Source organism: Lepidochelys olivacea (assembly GCF_965140295.1).
Source record: "Lepidochelys olivacea isolate rLepOli2 genome assembly, chromosome: 10".
NCBI classification, from domain to species: Eukaryota; Metazoa; Chordata; order Testudines; family Cheloniidae; genus Lepidochelys; species Lepidochelys olivacea.
Window position 1 is genome coordinate 45,200,150 of NC_140420.1, and position 17,187 is coordinate 45,217,336.

Consider the following 17,187-nt stretch of genomic DNA (forward strand, 5'->3'; position numbering starts at 1 on the left):
AAAGATAGGTACTATCTTTGCCCTTCTCCAGTCTTCTGGGATCTCACTCATCCTCCATATGTTCTGAAAGATAATTGCTAACCGTTCCGATATTTTTTTGGGTAGTTCCTTAGTACCATACGATGCATTTCATCAGGCCCTGCCAACTTGACTACATCTAACTTATCTAAATATTCTTTAGCCTATTTTTTCCCTATTTTAGTTTGTTTCTCCTCCTCCTCATTATTAATATTGTCTAAGTATCTGGTCAAAATTTACCCTTTTAGTGAAGGCTGGTGCAAAATAGGCATTAAACACCTCAGCTTTCTTGATGTTGTCTGTTATCAGCTCCCATGTAGGGGACCTATACTTTCCCTCATCTTTCTTTTGCTCCTAATGTATTCACAGAACCTCTTATTGCCTTTTATGGAACTTGCTAAGTATAATTAATTTTGTGTCTTAGCTATGCCTTTCTGATATTGTCCCTACATGCTTGTGCTGTTCTTTTGTAGTCAGTCATCCTTAGAAATTTGCCCATTATTCCACCTTTTTTAGGATTCCTTTTTGATTTTCAGATTAAAGAGCTCCTGATGGAGCCATACTGGCCTCTTACTATTCTTCCTATTTTTCCTTTGCATCTGGATTAGATTTTCTTCCCACGGAACTGTATCTACTAATTAAAAAAAAAAAAAAAAAGCAGCAGCAGAGATAAAAAGAAAAGCAGCAGCAGAGATTGTCATTCTGCTACCCTCACTGCTTCCTTTCCTTAGGATATAAAATCTTTGTTTCGTGATCACTTTCACCCAGACTGCCTTCAACCTTCACATTTGCGCCAATCCCTCCATTAGTCAGGATCAAGTATAAAATGGGTGACCCTTTCGTTACGTCCTCCATTTTCTGAAACAAAAATCTGTCCCTAATACTTTCCAAGAATTTACTGGATGTTTTGCCTTTCACTATTATTTTCCAATAGGTGTCTGGGTAGTTAAAGTCCCTCATTATCATCAGGTCTTGTGTTTTGGATATTTCTGTTATTTGTTTTGGCAGTGCCTCATCCACCTCTTCCTGCTAAAGTGATCTATAGTAGACCCCCTACCATGACATCGCTGATTTGGTTTGTTTTTTTCCATTTTTATCTTCACCCCGACATTGTCAACTGGTCTGCCTTCCACCTCTTTCTGAACCTCAGAAAAAAAAGTACATATTCTTGATTTATAATGCAACACCTCCTCCCTTTTCCCCCTGCTTGTCCATTGTCTATGTATTTCCATTCTAAAGGCTCTTACTCAGTTGCTTGAATTATACAACTTTCATTTTTTGCTGAAGCATCCCAAGTCTGGTCTGAGGGTAAGTTTTTTTGTAAGTTTAAGCAAAAGTAGAAAAAAGTTTTGAGAATTATAAAAATAATTCTAGCAACTTAAAATATTTTTTCAGCTCTAATGCCTAGATGTTGGGGGTGGCAACATTTAAATTTGACAGGGAGATGCCCTTTTGGAGCAGTGGTGCTTTTCAATATCTAAGTGAAAGTCAGTTTTGAATTGCCTGACTTCTAGTTGGATTACTACAAGCATGTTCAGTAAATTGCTAAACAACATTTTAAAAGAAAGGTGCAGTAGTGAATGTGGAATTTTGGAACATACTAAGATGTTTGATGATCCCTTTCTCATATTGATATTGAGACAGTACTCCGCAGGAACCCTTGCCTTAACAACTTTACATCTTGTGCAGGATAGATTATTCTAGTGCTAACAAACAGAAAAAAGATTACATGATCTGAAATTTTTTTTTAAATGAAAACCCATGAAATTCCAATGAGAGATTCCTTAGGGAGAAACTAAAGAAGCTCAATCTATTTAGTTCCTACAATAGAAGGCTATTAGGTAACTTGATCACAGTCTTCAAATAATTACACATGGGCCAGATTTCTGCTAGTTGAGGGATCTTTAATCTAGCAGATAAAGGCATAACAAGATCCAATGGCTAGAAACCGGACAAATTCAGACTAGAAAAAGGTGAAAACAATTTAGAGAGAGTAATTAGCTATTGGAACAAATTACACAGGGATGTGGGGGGGTTTCTATCACATGAAAGTCTTCAAATTAAGATTGGTGCCTTTCTACAAAAAATAATATGCTTTAGCTCAGCCAGAAGTTATGGAGTTGATGCTGGAATTATTAGGTGAAGCTTTATAGCCTGTGTTATGCAGGAAGTCAGATTACACAATAATGGTCCCCCATCTGGTCTTAAAATCTAAATTATGTCTTAGTGTCTTTAATTACATGATCAAATTTTTGAATACTGCAGAACATTTGCTACATTCGGTGCACTGTTGAATGGTGTTCAGAGAAAGAGGGAAGAGTCCTGCAGACCAGTTCCTCACTCTGCATTTACATAGTTGTACTTACAAGTCAATTTGTGCCAGAGTAAATCCAAAAAAATCAACGGTGAGCAGAATTAAGAGTTTGGTGCACAAGGTGAACAGAATATTGCAAATAAGGCACTCACTGATGAAAATAAAATTTACTGAAAATATATGCATTCTGAAGATGCTTATTTAATATACACTATAGACTAGCATACATCTACAAATATATGGGAAAATACATAGACATACTAAATGACTTGCATGAACAGGATGACGGTTCTCTACATTATCCTATATAGTTCTCTGGGGTATCGTTTCTGACAAAGATTCTGCTTCTCAAACAGCAAGTTGAGATGTTTTTCCTCATTCAATATCATCATACAAAGAAAATCAGAAAGGGTCCAAAACAGTAATGGATAAGGACTTCAAATATTTCATTACAGAAAAAGTGGTATACAGACTGAAAATAAAACTTTAAAAACAGTGGAATCCTTAGATATACTAGTATAAAATACAGAGACTATCCCTCACTCAATCTACTGTTTTTTTGTTTATGAAAAAAGTATAATTATTGTGGGTTTGTGTAGGTTGGGAAGAGGTAGGGTTTGAGAGCGCAACAAAGGGGTGAAAGGAAAGAGATGGAAGTATAGAAGGGGGGATAAGTATGGGGCAGCGAAAGAGGAGAAGGCTAGGATCCATTGTGGCCAGAAGATGTGGAAGAGTGGCAGAAGGGTCACACTGAGCAGAAGGACAAAAGGATGCGTTCAGTTTATGTAAAAAGAAATGAAAACAGAATAATCTTGACTCAATTTTGCTGATGTCAGAAGGCTGCTGAGCCACTTCACTGGATGAAGCTGCAGGGCTGAAGGGTGATGAGACTACCCAGTGGACTTGGTGTCCCAGGAGAACAGATTTGTTCTTAGGGAAGTAAAGAAAGTAGGCCCAACCCTTTCCTCTGGTCCCTGGCTGCTGTGACATCTCTTATATGGCTGGTCAGACACACAAGGCCTCATGGGATTTTGCTGTACTAAAGACAGACAAGGTTCTGACAGACTGAGAAATCCAGACAAAACAGGGATAGTCTCAACATTCTCCCCAGTTGTCTGCAGGAACAATTTCAAACTTGACAGGGTGGGGGTAGGAAGTAATAGCACTTGGTGGTCACAATATTTTATCTGTCCAGGTAGAATATGGCTCACAGAATGAGTGGCAGCACAGTAAAACTCCACGTTTAAGCTAAATGAAGCTATTTTACTTAACAATGTAAGAATGTTGATACTCAACTCCCAGGAACCAAGTCTTTGTCAAGGCCCAATTTCTTTAAGTCAGATGTCAAGCAGATTAGTATAAAAATAGGCCGCTATTGAACAGAAATAAACTTGTTTTCACTGCACATGCATCAAGCAGAAACAGTCTGGCACTAGGTATATGTTTAAACATTATCTCAATGCATTAAAGTGAAGCCTGTAAATGGCTGGCAATACATCTTACTGTTCAAGTTACATAAGTTAAGGTCAAAATGTTGAATAAGGGTTTAAGAATTAGAGACTGGGAAGAAGCCCAGGGTATTCTTGAACGTCTAACAGTTCCATTGGCTATTTTGCTGTAAGAAAATTTTGAGATTGTTCCAATGGAGCAGAGTTTGCACCAATAGAAAGTCAACATTTGCTAACACATACTTTTGTTGTTTTTGAGTTTAAGTACAGGATTAAAATATAGTTGACATGGGTTGGATCACAGAAACCCCTTGGGAGGTGCCACCTGAGGTGCCAAGACTACTACTGCTCCTGCCCTGTCAGCTGAGGACTTCAGTGCCCTGCCTGGTTTGAGCCAGACCTGCTAGCCTGCTGCAAACCCAGACCCAGGTCTGAACCACTTCCCCTAACAGCTACAGGCTTAACTGAAAGCAGCTTACAGAAGTGTTCCTGTCTTTAACACTCAGATGCCCAACTCCTAATGGGGTCCAAACCCTAAATAAATCTGTTTTACCTCAAACTCATAAATTGTTCACCCTCTATAACACTGACAGAGAGATATGCACAGCTGTTTGTGCCCCCCCCCCAAGTATTAATACATACTCTGGGTTAATTAATAAGTAAAAAGTTATTTTATTAAATACAGAAAAAGTAGGATTCAAGTGGTTCCAAGTAGTAACAGACAGAACAAAGTGAATTACCAAGCAACATAAAAGATGCAAGTTTTTTTCTAATCAAACTGAATATAGATAAAAACCTCACCAGTTCCAGTAAGCTTCCTTTTACAGACTAATCTTCTAGTCTGGGTCCAGCAATCACTCACACCCCCTGTAGTTACTGTCCTTTGTTCCAGTTTCTTTCAGCTATCTTTGGGGGTGGACAGGCTCCCTCTTTAGCCAGCTGAAGACAAAATGGAGGGGTCTCCCAGGGGTTTAAATAGACTCTCTCTTGTGGGTGGAGATCCCCTCCTCTCTCCTATGCAAAGTCCAGCTACAAAATGGAGTTTTGGAGTCAACTGGGCAAGTCACATGCCCACACATGACTGAGTTTCTTACCAGCCGAGCCACATTCCTGGGAAAGCCCAGATGTGGACTGGCATCTCCAGGTTCATTGTTGGCTTAAGGGCTTCTTGACTGGGCACTTCCTGAGAATAGTCTTTTCTCAGGAAGCTGACCAACTGCTAAAACCTACTCAGAATCAAACAAGTATGCAGCCAATATTCATAACTTTGAATACAAAAATGATACATCCATACAAATAGGATTAATAGATTCAGTAGATCATAACCTTTACAGAGATATGTTACATGGCATATGTAGCATAAAAGACGTTCTAGTTATGTCATATTCATTCATAAGTATATTTCCATAAAGTCTTATGGGGGGCACCGTCACAATAGTATCTTAGACAATGCTGTTAAAAAATGTTCTGAAATGGCAGCCAGTATATCCTCTCTTTAGATGAGTAGCAACAATAGGAATATGGTAAGTTTGCTGTCAGTATTCTAACCCTATCATGGTAAATTTAGTGAATATGTAGCATCCACAGATTGAGAACTTCAGAAAACCTTTAACTCTTCAGCACGAGCTTCTTAACCAGAGGCAAGAGAATACCAAACATCCAAAATATTGCAACAGATGCTTTTTAGTCCTTTTGTTTCTTCTTTAGGGGAAATGTTATCTTCCCATTTGGTCTCAAAATGTGAATATTGCACATGAGGCAGTGTGGTCTGGTGACTAAGTCAAGAGACCTAGTTACTATTCTACACACTGCCACTGTTACTGGCTCTATAACCCTTGGCAAGCCACTGCTTCTCCCTTAGTTCCCTCAAGCTGTTGAGTGGTATATCATTCTCACTTTTGAAATACGCTTTGAGATCTTCAGATGAAAGGTGCTAAAAGTGCAAAAGTATTTATCATCTGTTCCAACACCCTGGATGGCCATGGGCTTCTGAGCAAGAACACGAGTATTCAATGGGGGAGAATGAAGAGGAGTGATTAATAAAATCAGGGGTACACACAAATGGAGGGGTTGTGTCCCCAATTCCTACTTTGGGGGCCAACTCAGGTTTGGGTAACCCAGAGTCAGGATACAGTACTTTCATTCCACAGGTCTCCTAGTTACAGCTTTTCAGGCACACATGCCCCAAAGTCAGAATTTAGTCCAATTTGTTATACAAACTTTTCAATGTGACCCTATAGATAAGCAACTTTAGGTTATTACAGAGTTCAAGCTACTATTTAAACTGCAAGGAGGTAAGTGGGGGGGCAAGTAAAGCTTTTGGTATAAATCTCAGTCCTTTTTCATTGCCTAGGGAGGCTGTGGAACCTCCATCATTGGAGGTTTTTAAGAGTAGGTTAGAGACACACCTGTCTGGTATGGTCTGGATAATACTTAGTCCCGCCTTGAGTGCAGGGGACTGGACTGGATGACCTCTCGAGGTTCCTCCAGTCCTACAATTCTAAGATTTCTAGGGAGTGGGGGTTCCATTGATAGATTCATATTTCCTTTTTTAGTAGCTGTGGAGAAGGAATTATGTACCCAAATGGAAATATCTTAATGGAATATGATAGATCACCTGACATTCAGCATAGAAATATTTCCATTTTTTAAAGTACTCTGAAACATCCTTCTCTGCAGCTCATTCTGCTGGGATAGATGGACAATCAATTTATTCCTCTCACTCACATCTTCCTTACTCAGTGCTGTTCAGATGCTCTATATTGAGAGAATCTGAAAATACAGCTTTTCTTAACCTTCGCTTGGAGCTCTGTTCCCTTTCCATTCTTTGTGGAACCCAATAGCAATGTAGAACTGTTTCCTAAGTACTGTCTCCTCAAAACTAAACTCAGTTTGGCAGGAATTTTATTGTGAATATCTAATCATTTTGGAAAGTCTTTATATTAGGGCTGTTGATTAATCACAGTTAACTCACGTGATTAACTCAAAAAAAAATCAAACACGATTAAAAAAATTAATCTTGATTAATCACAGTTTTAATCGCACTGCTAAACAATAGAATACCAATTGAAATGTATTAAATATTTTTGGATGTTTTTCTATATTTTCAAATATATTGATTTCAATTGCAACAGAAAGGGTACAGTGCTCACTATATATTATTTTTTTATTCCAAATATTTGCACTGTAAACACGATAAGCAAAATAAATAGTATTTCAATTCACCTCATACAAGTACTGTAGAGTGATCTCTATCGTGAAAGTGCAATTTACAAATGTAGATTTTTTTTTGTTACATAACTGCACTCAAAAACAAAACAATGTAAAACTTTAGAGCCTACAAGTCCACTCAGTCCTAATTCTTGTTCAGCCAATCGCTAAGACAAATAAGTTTGTTACATTTATGGGGGCTAATGCTGCCTTCTTATTTACAATGTCACCTGAAAGTGAGAACAGGCTTTTGCATGGCACTTTTGTAGCTGACACTGCGAGGTATTTACGTGCCAGATATGCTAAACATTCATATGCCCTTTCATACTTCAACCACCATTCCAGAGGACATGCTTCCATGCTCATGACACTCGTTAAAAAAAAATCATGTGTTAATTAAATTTGTGAATGAACTGATTGGGGGAGAATTGTATGTCTCCTGCTCTGTGTTACTTGCATTCTGCCATATATTTCATGTTAGAGCAGTCTCAGATGATGACCCAGCACATGTTGTTTCAAGAACACTTTCACAACAGATTTGACAAAACGCAAAGAAAATACCAATGTGAGATTTCTAAAGATCGCTACAACACTCGACCCAAGGTTTAAGAATCTGAAGCACCTTCCAAAATCTGAGAGGAACGAGGTGTGGAGCATGCTTAAAAGAGCAATACTCCGATACAGAAACCACAGTACCCGAACCACCACCACCACAAAAAAAAAATCAACCTTCTCCTGGTGGCATCTGACTCAGATGATGAAAACTACCATGCATCGGTCCACACTGCTTTGGACCATTGTCAAGCAGAGCCTGTCATCAGCATGGACGCATGTCCTCTGGAATGGCGGTTGAAGCGTGAAGGGACATATGAATCTTTAGCGCGTCTGGCATGTAAATATCTTGCATAGCTACAACAATGCCATGTGAATGCCAGGTCTCACTTTCAGGTGACATTGACAACAAGAAGCAGGCAGCATTATCTCCCATAAATGTAAACAAACTTGTTTGTCTGAGCAATTGGTTGAACAAGAAGTGGGACTCAGTGGACTTGTAGGTGCTAAAGTTTCACATTGTTTTATTTTTGAGCGCAGTTATTTTTGTACATAATTCTATATTTAGAAGTTCAACTTTCATGACAAAGATTGCACTACAATACTTGTATTAGGTGAATTGAAAAATATTATTTCTTTTATTTTTACAGTGCAAATATTTATAATAAATATAAAGTGAGCACTGTAGACTTTGTATTGTGCTATAATTGAAATCAATATATTTGAAAATGTAGAAAACATTAAAAAATCTTTAAATAAATGGCATTCTATTATTGTTTAACAGCGCGATTAATCACAATTACTTTTAATCGCTTGACAGCCCTACTTTATATTCACGATGTTCTTGACTATGCTCTCTTAGAGCTCAGTTCCGCGTTCTGCCCATAGCAATTGCTTTACTCCAAAGATGTCTTGTGATTTGTCCAGGTGATTAACTTCTAGATCTAACCAACTTACCCACAGCAGTGAATTTAGTACATATCTATATCTACCTTACTTCAACCAGACTGGGCATTTTCTGTTTCATTGTTTTCCAATAGCTTATGTAGCAGCTGATATTGAAATCATCCTGTGAATGGGAAGGGAGGCCCTGCAAGATCCAGTTCCTAGTGTGGAGTCCTACACTCCATAGATCTGCACTTGTGTTCTGAAAGCTGTCCCTTTCCCCAGAGAGCCCCAGCTGGTTGGTGGGAAAAGGGGAGAGAAGATGGCCTCTCTCCAGTCTTCCTTCCCCACTCTCCTTAGCTAGAGAGCAGAAATGATACCCTGGCCTCATTTCCCGCTCTCCTCATATACTGTAGAAGGAACCACATGGTCTGCTAGAGAGCACATGCAGCAATGGCTGCTGCTGCAGGGATACACCAGGTTGAGAGTCGAGCTCTGGGCTGGGGAACAAGCCCAGGGAGGTGAGAGGCTCACAATATACTAGTTCAGACTGAATTCTCCAGGGACCAATGGACAAAGAAAGGGTTTTTGGTTAACTAGCTCGAGTTAAAACTGACTCAGGGCCTTCTTTCTGATCCAGCAAATGGACAGGACCTGTAGTCCAAGAGAGCCCCAATCCTTAGGGAAGGCCAGAAGGTTTTTGGCCCCTGAAGACTCATAAGACAGTACAGAGCTAGTTCTGAGCAAAAGTTGTTGTGAACTGGTGACCATGGGAAAACCCCTTTGTGTGTTTGAAGGACTAGTCACTAGCCAGAACTCTTGTTGGAGTTAGTGGGTGATCTCTGGTTTTTGTTTTTAATATGTTTTCTCTATCACACATTTGATACAAGAATAAAGGTGCTTGCTTAGAACAAACTGTGTAGTAACTTGTAACGGTTGGCAACTACACTGTTATTAGCCTCTGAAGACAAAGCAAAATACAGATACTGACCACTTAGGCAGTCTGCCTCACTGGAGGATAGCACAGTATAATCAGCGAACTGTGCAGCCTTGAAATACCTCAGACAGGAAATGCATGTCTCCACCCAAGAGAGGGGGACAGCTGAGGAGCATGGAGCTTAGAGTGGGTGCCCTTGCTAGACCGTGGAGGGGGTAATACAAGTACAGTTGATCTGAACTGTGACACTGCTTACCTGAGTACCAGAAGTTTGGGATTCTGTTGGGCCAGCTGGAAGGAGCCACCCTGAATGAAGGGAAGACTTGGCCAGCAGACCAAAAGGACACAGCAGCAAAGATTTTTCAGCAGCTGTGACGAAGGGGTGATACAGTTTTAGTGTCACACACAATAACCAGCTTCAAACTGACCTTTCAGTGTATTGAACTGATGGATCCCAATTTAGCCTTGAGAGGCAGCTGGTAGGACAACTAATAGAGAGTGCTTATGACTCTGTTACCCAGACATTAACTTCAGAGGCTTCAAGAAAAAGGTTATATATGAGTGATTAGGATTGACAGTGCATGGGGAAACCAGAGCTGGATTTGGACCACTTTCATCAGCCACAAGAGACATGCTGGGGCCTAATTGGGGGCTGACTGGAACGCCCTATATGGTGTAGACTTCTACATCAATACTGTCACCCTGGAACCTCTTGGTGCCAGCTGGCACAGGGGATGCACAAGGTTTTACAAGGATCGCCTGGGTCACATATGCACACTTAAATTCACCAAAGGATGCCATGTAAGTTCTCTATCAAGGAACAGTAGCCCAATGGGCGTTGCAATCATTTCAAAATGTAAGTACAGATATTGTTGAAGGAGATATGTATCTATACTGGAAATTACTTTCTCACCGCTTTGGAGTTAAGGCAGGAAACCAAGAGATAACAGGTCTTCAACAGGTTCCTTTCAAGCAGGAAGTATCAGACACTAATCGCTCTGTCTGGTCATTGTGTGTCTCACACAGAGCCAGATGCTGATTAAAAGACTGCAGAAATCAAGGAGAGGGAGGCCACAGGAAGAAAACAATCAGCAGAGGGTGTCCTGTTTATGAAAAGAACAAAGGACTATCCTGATCTAAGGACACCAAAGACACCCTGGAAGATTTCACTTAGGAAACAAGCAGACAGTATGGCTTGTCTCATGAAAAAAGGATCACAGCCTGCCTGGCTGAAAAAACACTGGCAAGCCATATTTCATTAGACATAAGAATATCTTAATAAAGTTTATGGTCTAGAATGCATGATATTTTATTTCATATGTAAGCACTTGCTTCCAATACTTCTAGTTGCTATTACTCAAATATTTGTGGTTGGTTAAATAAACTTTCACGTGTTTTCACTATAAACTTACTTAAGTGTTGTGTGTTAAGTGGAGGGGTGATCTGACTGTAACTGGTAAACTGGGGTGTACTGCTCCTTTGGGAGTAAAAAATCTGAATACAGTGAATGTCCAGTAGAACAGGGGCTGGACACACTCAGATGTTGGAGTATGCCTATTGCCAACCCGAAGACAAAGCAGGGTGTGCAAGGCCTAGAGGAGAATGCTTGTGTTGCCCAGCGAGACAAGGAGTTGACCCATGGCAGATAGAAACAAGACTTCCTCATGCTAATGGGAGATGGTAGCAAGGTACTTTACAACCCTGGGTGCTTCGGAGAAGTGTCACAATTACCCTGCCAGTACAGAAACAGAAGGGCTGGCCAATTATGTGACCAAAGCCTCACAGCAAGAAGGAAGTCCAGTGGTCAGGTGTGGCACCTGGCATTGGCCACTGTCGGCAGACAGGATACTGGGCTGGATGCACCTTTGGTCTGACCCAGTATGGCCATTCTTATGTTCTTAAAGGGCCAGGAATGGCCAACCCATTGCTGGTAGAGTGGAGAAGTTGCCACACTAAGAAGAGGGGTTCATGGAATGCAATGATCTTAAAATGGAGCCCGCAGGGCACAGAACCAAGCCTCAGACTAACCATCTGGTCCTGCACCTGACTAGAACTGGTTTAAGTTCATGGCAGAAGTGTCCAGGTGCTCCCATAACCTTCAAAAGGAGTGTGGATGGATGCAGTACTGAACACTAGCTCCCAGGTGACAACCCTCCAGCAAGTAAGATTGTTTTACCTCAATACTGTACGTAGCTGGGAACAGCCTCAGCATCCTTTACGTAGGATACATGCTCACAAGCATTCATTCAGGCTCACACTACTGAGCTATAGGGAGAGACCATTTAAAAGGCTTTTTTCCCTCTTTCAGATATAGTCATGTTGATGCAGTTTTTTGACAGGCCACTCCTTCTAAGATCAACATTGAAGGAAAAGTAAATATGGTTAGTTTGCATAGAGGTTATTAAACACAAATTAGTCCAACTGCCTCTGGCAGCCACACCTCTCACACTCTGCCCTTTATAAAGACAGAAGGAAAAGTAGCTCCTTTTGTAGGAGGCTATGTGAACTAGCCAGTTGAGTACAGACTAGAAACAAGGACTTTCATAGGACTATCTACACTGAGGTAAAATGGCAGAAAGAAAAACAAAAAGGTTGTAGGCCACTAGATAGGGTGACCAGACAGCAACTGTGAAAAAATGGGATGGGAGTTGGGAGTAATAGGTGCCTATATACAAAAAAATCCCAAAAAATGGGACATCTGGTCACCTTACCACTAAAGGTTTCACTCAACAAAGACAAAAAAAGCTGAAGAAAAAAAGATACTTACCAGCTTGCAAGCAGAGAGCTGCAGCAAGCAGAAGTAAACTGCACGACAGCCACTTCAGGGCCGCACCTATTTGGCAAATTTAAAGAGGCAGTCCTAGAAAGGCATACTGGGAAAACATTACTGTAAGAGGGACAAGGGAAACAGTAGGGAGCTAGCAGTGTCCAAAGGAAGTGCTCCAAGAAAAGGGTTAATTACTTACTGGTAACTGTTTTTCAAGAAGAAAAGGAGTACTTGTGGCACCTTAGAAACTAACCAATTTATTTGAGCATGAGCTTTCGTGAGCTACAGCTCAGTGGGGTGGGAGGGGGTATTGTTTCATGGTCTCTGTGTGTATATAATGTCTACTGCAGTTTCCACGGTATGCATCCGATGAAGTGAGCTGTAGCTCACGAAAGCTCATGCTCAAATAAATTGGTTAGTCTCTAAGGTGCCACAAGTACTCCTTTTCTTTTTTCAAAGACAGACTAACACGGCTGTTACTCTGAAACCTGTTTTTCAAGAATTACTTCTGTGTACTCATACTTGCGACAATGCCTCTGGTGCTGAGCTGCAGAACTCTCTTGGAAAGCAATGTGAGTTGGGGGTATTACACTGAAGTACCACCTCTGCTCTAGCTGAGGAGGGGAAGCCCCTCTTGTTCAAAAGACAACTCTGCTAAGTGACCTAAAATCTGTAGATTTACACCAATTGTTTTGAAATTTGCTATACCTCACGGGAGTAAAGGGTAGGGAAGTGATCCAAATGTGGGGTCATTTGAAGGCTAGTCTACACTAGAAGTGCTACAGCAGTGCAGCTGCTGTAGCGCATCTGGTGAAGGTGCCAACGGGATAGAGCTCTCCCATCAGCATAATAACTCCACCTCCACAAGAGGTGGTATCTATTTCAGTGGGAGAAGCTCTCTCCCCAACATAGCATTGTCCACACGGGTACTTAGGTCAATGTAACTTACATCGCTCAGGGGTGTGCATTATAAGAAATCTATAAAATTTAGGCTAAATACTGGGAAACAAATCCTAACAGAAATAGGCACAGACTTAGTGGGCTAGAACACCCACGGAAAAAAAACAGTGGGTGCTTAGTACCCACCGGCAGCCAACTCCCTCCCTCCCTCCCCGTCAGCGCCTCCCGCCCACCGACGGACCCGGGGATCAATTCCTCCCCGCTCCCTCCCAGCGCCTCCCGTCTGCCACGATCAGCTGTTCTGTGGTGTGCAGGAGGCGCTGGGGGGAGGGGGGGAGTTATCCAGGAAGAGGTGGGGCAGGGTGGGGGATTGAGGAAGGGGTGGAGTGGTGGCGGTCCTGAGCCAGAGTGGGGGTTGAGCACCCCCGAAGAAAGGAGGAAGCTGGCACTTGTTCTGACAGATAAATTGGGATATGAAATAGTATACCAAAGGAAGAGTTGGAAGCCTCATTACTTGAGACATTTAAAAACTAGACTGGACAAAATGATCTTCTGTAGAGAACAATCCTGCATCAGCAGAAAGATGGCTCAGATGTTTTAAGGGGGCTCTTCTACCTCGAATTTCTACGAATATAGGAATTTAAACTACTTCATACACAGCAATAGTAAAAAACATTAAAAAAGACCAACCCAGCCACAACAGTCATTTTAAACAGCTGCATTTTGAGGCCCTCTTCAGGAAAAGTATGTAAAAACTTTAATTTTGGTTTGTGTCTGCTGCTGCATCATAAATTAGTTCTTCCTTGAGGCTGCAGCAGCAGCCAAAAGTTACAATGGATAACCCCTGCCTCAATCCCTTCAATGAAAAGGGATGCAAAGCAGTTGACAGAGCTGCCACTTTGAAGCAACAGCATCTCTGTTCTTTCATGCACACCTTCTTCCAGCTGCTGGTGCTCTGACCTTCCTGGAAATTTTATCTAGGTAGCCTAGAGATAAAATATTTAGCTGCACAGAGGTAGGAATTTTGAAATAACCATTCTTTTGCACAACAACACTGTTAGGACAAAAGTAATTTCTGCCGCCCATTATTGCTTTCAGTAGCGTCTGATCGGATTGTTGAACCTCCGTCAAAACGAATACAGCAGTACAAACTTTTCGCCTTCTGGCAGAAATTAAGAGTGTGGCTACTTTGCCTGCACATTTTAAATGACCACATATTGTGCTTGTCCAGTTTATGTAGTCAAAAAACTCCAGAATATGCTTCTATTTAAAAAAAAACTAAGAAGATAATTCTTTGCCATCTGATTTGTATGCTGGAAATTTAATTCTGTGGAATAGGGATAGAGAATCCCCAAGGGAAATAAGTGTGTTTTCACAATTCCTCAGTAATAGGGCTGAAGCTATAAGTCTGGTTTATCAACAAAACAAAGATCTAGAAAGCATTCACTCTGCCTCTATATTGGATTTCTCACAACATTTCTAGTAATTTGGAAGCAGAGAAATAAGTTTTTTAAGAGTTGGTCCTCCTTTTAATGTGTTGTGTTCTATTTAATGGTCTTTTTAACCTCTAGATGCGCTCAAATATTAGAAGTGCCTTATTAAAAAGCTGATGGGACATGAAACTTCAATATTTGCCCTGTTCCTAACACATACACCTGAATTCCAATTCCACAGCTGGCCCCAACCACAAATGCTACATATAAAAAAGGAAAACAAATTTAGGCCTTATCTAGGCTATTCCTATACCAGCAAATCCTTTCAGTGGGAAGAGAGCTTACACCTGTAACAGAGTTCTTATACCAGTTCCATGAAGTACATAAACTTCACCAGCAAAAGCAATTTTTTGCTGGTATAACTGTCTACACAAGGGCTTTTGCTGGCATAGCTAAGTCAGTTTGGGATATCATTTTTTTCCACCTTCTAACTGCATAGCTATGCCAGCAAAACTTAAGTGTAGACTAAGCTTTAATATGGAAAACATCCAATTTATTTATTGTTGTACATGCCCTGTGACTGAAGTGTGTACCCACCTCTTGGACACACATCACTTACCTTGGTAAGCCTTCCATCTACAAGTCTACTTTTTTAAACTTACAAAAGCAAACTCTTCTGCTTATTGAAAGTTGTCAGAGTGAATGGCCCTTGAAAGAAAGGGAGCAGGGTCCAGTGCATTGGGTCTGATTACCTGTTGCCCAGCTGGGTTTAAGGGAAGGCACGTGAGCCTTATATGGGGGAGACAGATAGTGGTGGGTTGGTGGCAGATGTCTGCCAATGCTTCAGGGAGTAAGAAGGCTCCTGTAGGGCTCTAAGATAACAGGTAGAAGATACCAGCACAGAAGGGCTGTGGAGAAGGCTGACCAATAGGGAACAGCTGCTGGGAGAGCAGAAGACAGACCCTCAGGCAGAAAGGGCTATGCCCAGCTTGGAACTGGAACAGAAGAGTGTTTGAACTCTGAAGGGAAGACAGACCATTAAAAAGAACAGGCTGTGCCCAGATTGTGACTGGGGTGAAAAATGAAATCTTAAAGACTTTAAGGGAAGAGGGGCTGGGCACAGCCGAAACTGGAATGAAGACTTTATAAAAGTTTTCTTTTGAAGACTTGGTGCAGGACTTAATAAATTGGACCCTAGAAGGGGAAATGTTTTGAATATCTATATTGTGTGGACTTTTTAAGAAAGCCTGAGTTAAGGGGAAATTTGAGGCAGACCTCAGAAGAGCCAGAGTTGTCCAGCAGAGGCCACCACAGGTCTGATGAGTCATTCACTAGAAGCTAAAGGCAGTTTGCACTTCAATCAATGAAGTAATCCAAGCAGTGATTAATTGTATAAAATTTAATATAAAACCCTAAGTCAATGAACTATCATCAAAATTAGTCCTGAATATTTCTTGTACATCAGAATATATTTAGAAGTGGTGTATTCTTGTGAACAGATTCTTTATTCCTACCCTAGTTCTCAGCACAGCACAGAGGCCTCAAGATAGGGCTTGTCTACAGAGCAAGCTACTGCATAGCAAACCAGGATGTGAACCTACAGCACATCAGTTTGCCATGAAGTAATATCCCACGTGGGAATGTTACAGAGCACTGAAAGTCCTGGAGTGTGCCTTGACATACTACAGTTCTTTGTACATAGATATGTACAAAGTAAATTGGTTCTAGATTGTTTTTAGATCAGTGAAGGTCCCCATGTATTACAAACACAATCACCATCTATGGATTTATGACCCTCATCTGCAGTTATCAAATTCACCAAGCATAGCGATTATCAGCGGTTGGATAGCCCAGATTACACAAGAGGAGGGTGTGGGTCACTTTATAAGGTTTTAATGTCATAGGATTTATTTATCATGCTGCTAAATTACTATTCCAGTAAAATCTCTTCTAAAAGATTGCTACTGGTAGGCCTGATTCATTTGCCCCTTATAAAGTTTTCAAATGACAGTCATGTGCCACAAACATCAGTTACTATTACAGCAATATTTGCTTGAAAACCAGGCATAAGCATTCTGTATGAGACGAGAGGAAAAACTCACTTACCTGCACTGCCGAGCTGTTTATAAAACCTGTACTCTAAATGAAGCTGAGGGGCACGGGATTTTATTGGTTCCTGCAAACCAGAGAGTGAGAAAATGGTCAAATTTAAATAAAATTGGTTCTATGGACATTTTTAAATTTTACGCCAACCCATTGCCACCCAGACAGTTAAACTACAGCATGTAATTGTCCAACACAAGAACCGACTGCTAGTGGTCATCTAAATGAATGGATAAAAAACCCAGAAGCTGCTATGAGAACATTATATCACTTACTATGAAGAACTTCTCTAATTTCAGACTACTCACCTTTTTTAAAAAAAGGAGTACTTGTGGCACCTTAGAGACTAACCAATTTATTTGAGCATAAGCTTTCTTATTTAAATTATTTTTATTTAAATCTTATTTTTTATTTAAATCGGATTTTTTTGATAAAATGCTTTTTGAGGGAAAAACCTATCTAAAGATAGATTATAGCTCAAAGGTACCTCATCATGGAATGGAGATTATAAATCCTAATTTATTGTATGAGACAATATACTCATGTGATGTTTAAGAAAAGTTTTGTAAATGAGTTTCAATACTTCACGGATTACGGACCCAATCTTATTGGGTTCCAGA

At 40.6% G+C, this 17,187-nt stretch overlaps 1 protein-coding gene across 5 annotated transcripts in view; it reads right to left on the bottom strand.

Annotated features, from left to right (window-relative positions):
- The window catches only part of CSNK1G1 (casein kinase 1 gamma 1), a 260,942-nt gene that overhangs the window by 125,738 nt on the left and 118,017 nt on the right, over positions 1–17,187 (bottom strand). For 4 of the 5 annotated variants that reach the window (XM_084640922.1, XM_084640920.1, XM_084640919.1 and 1 more), the window contains one exon: positions 16,571–16,640. The exons of the other annotated variant lie outside the window; for it this stretch is intronic. In XM_084640922.1, the coding sequence (XP_084497048.1) occupies positions 16,571–16,640 (70 nt within the window). The remainder of the gene's footprint in view (positions 1–16,570; positions 16,641–17,187) is intronic. 5 annotated transcript variants of the gene reach the window in all.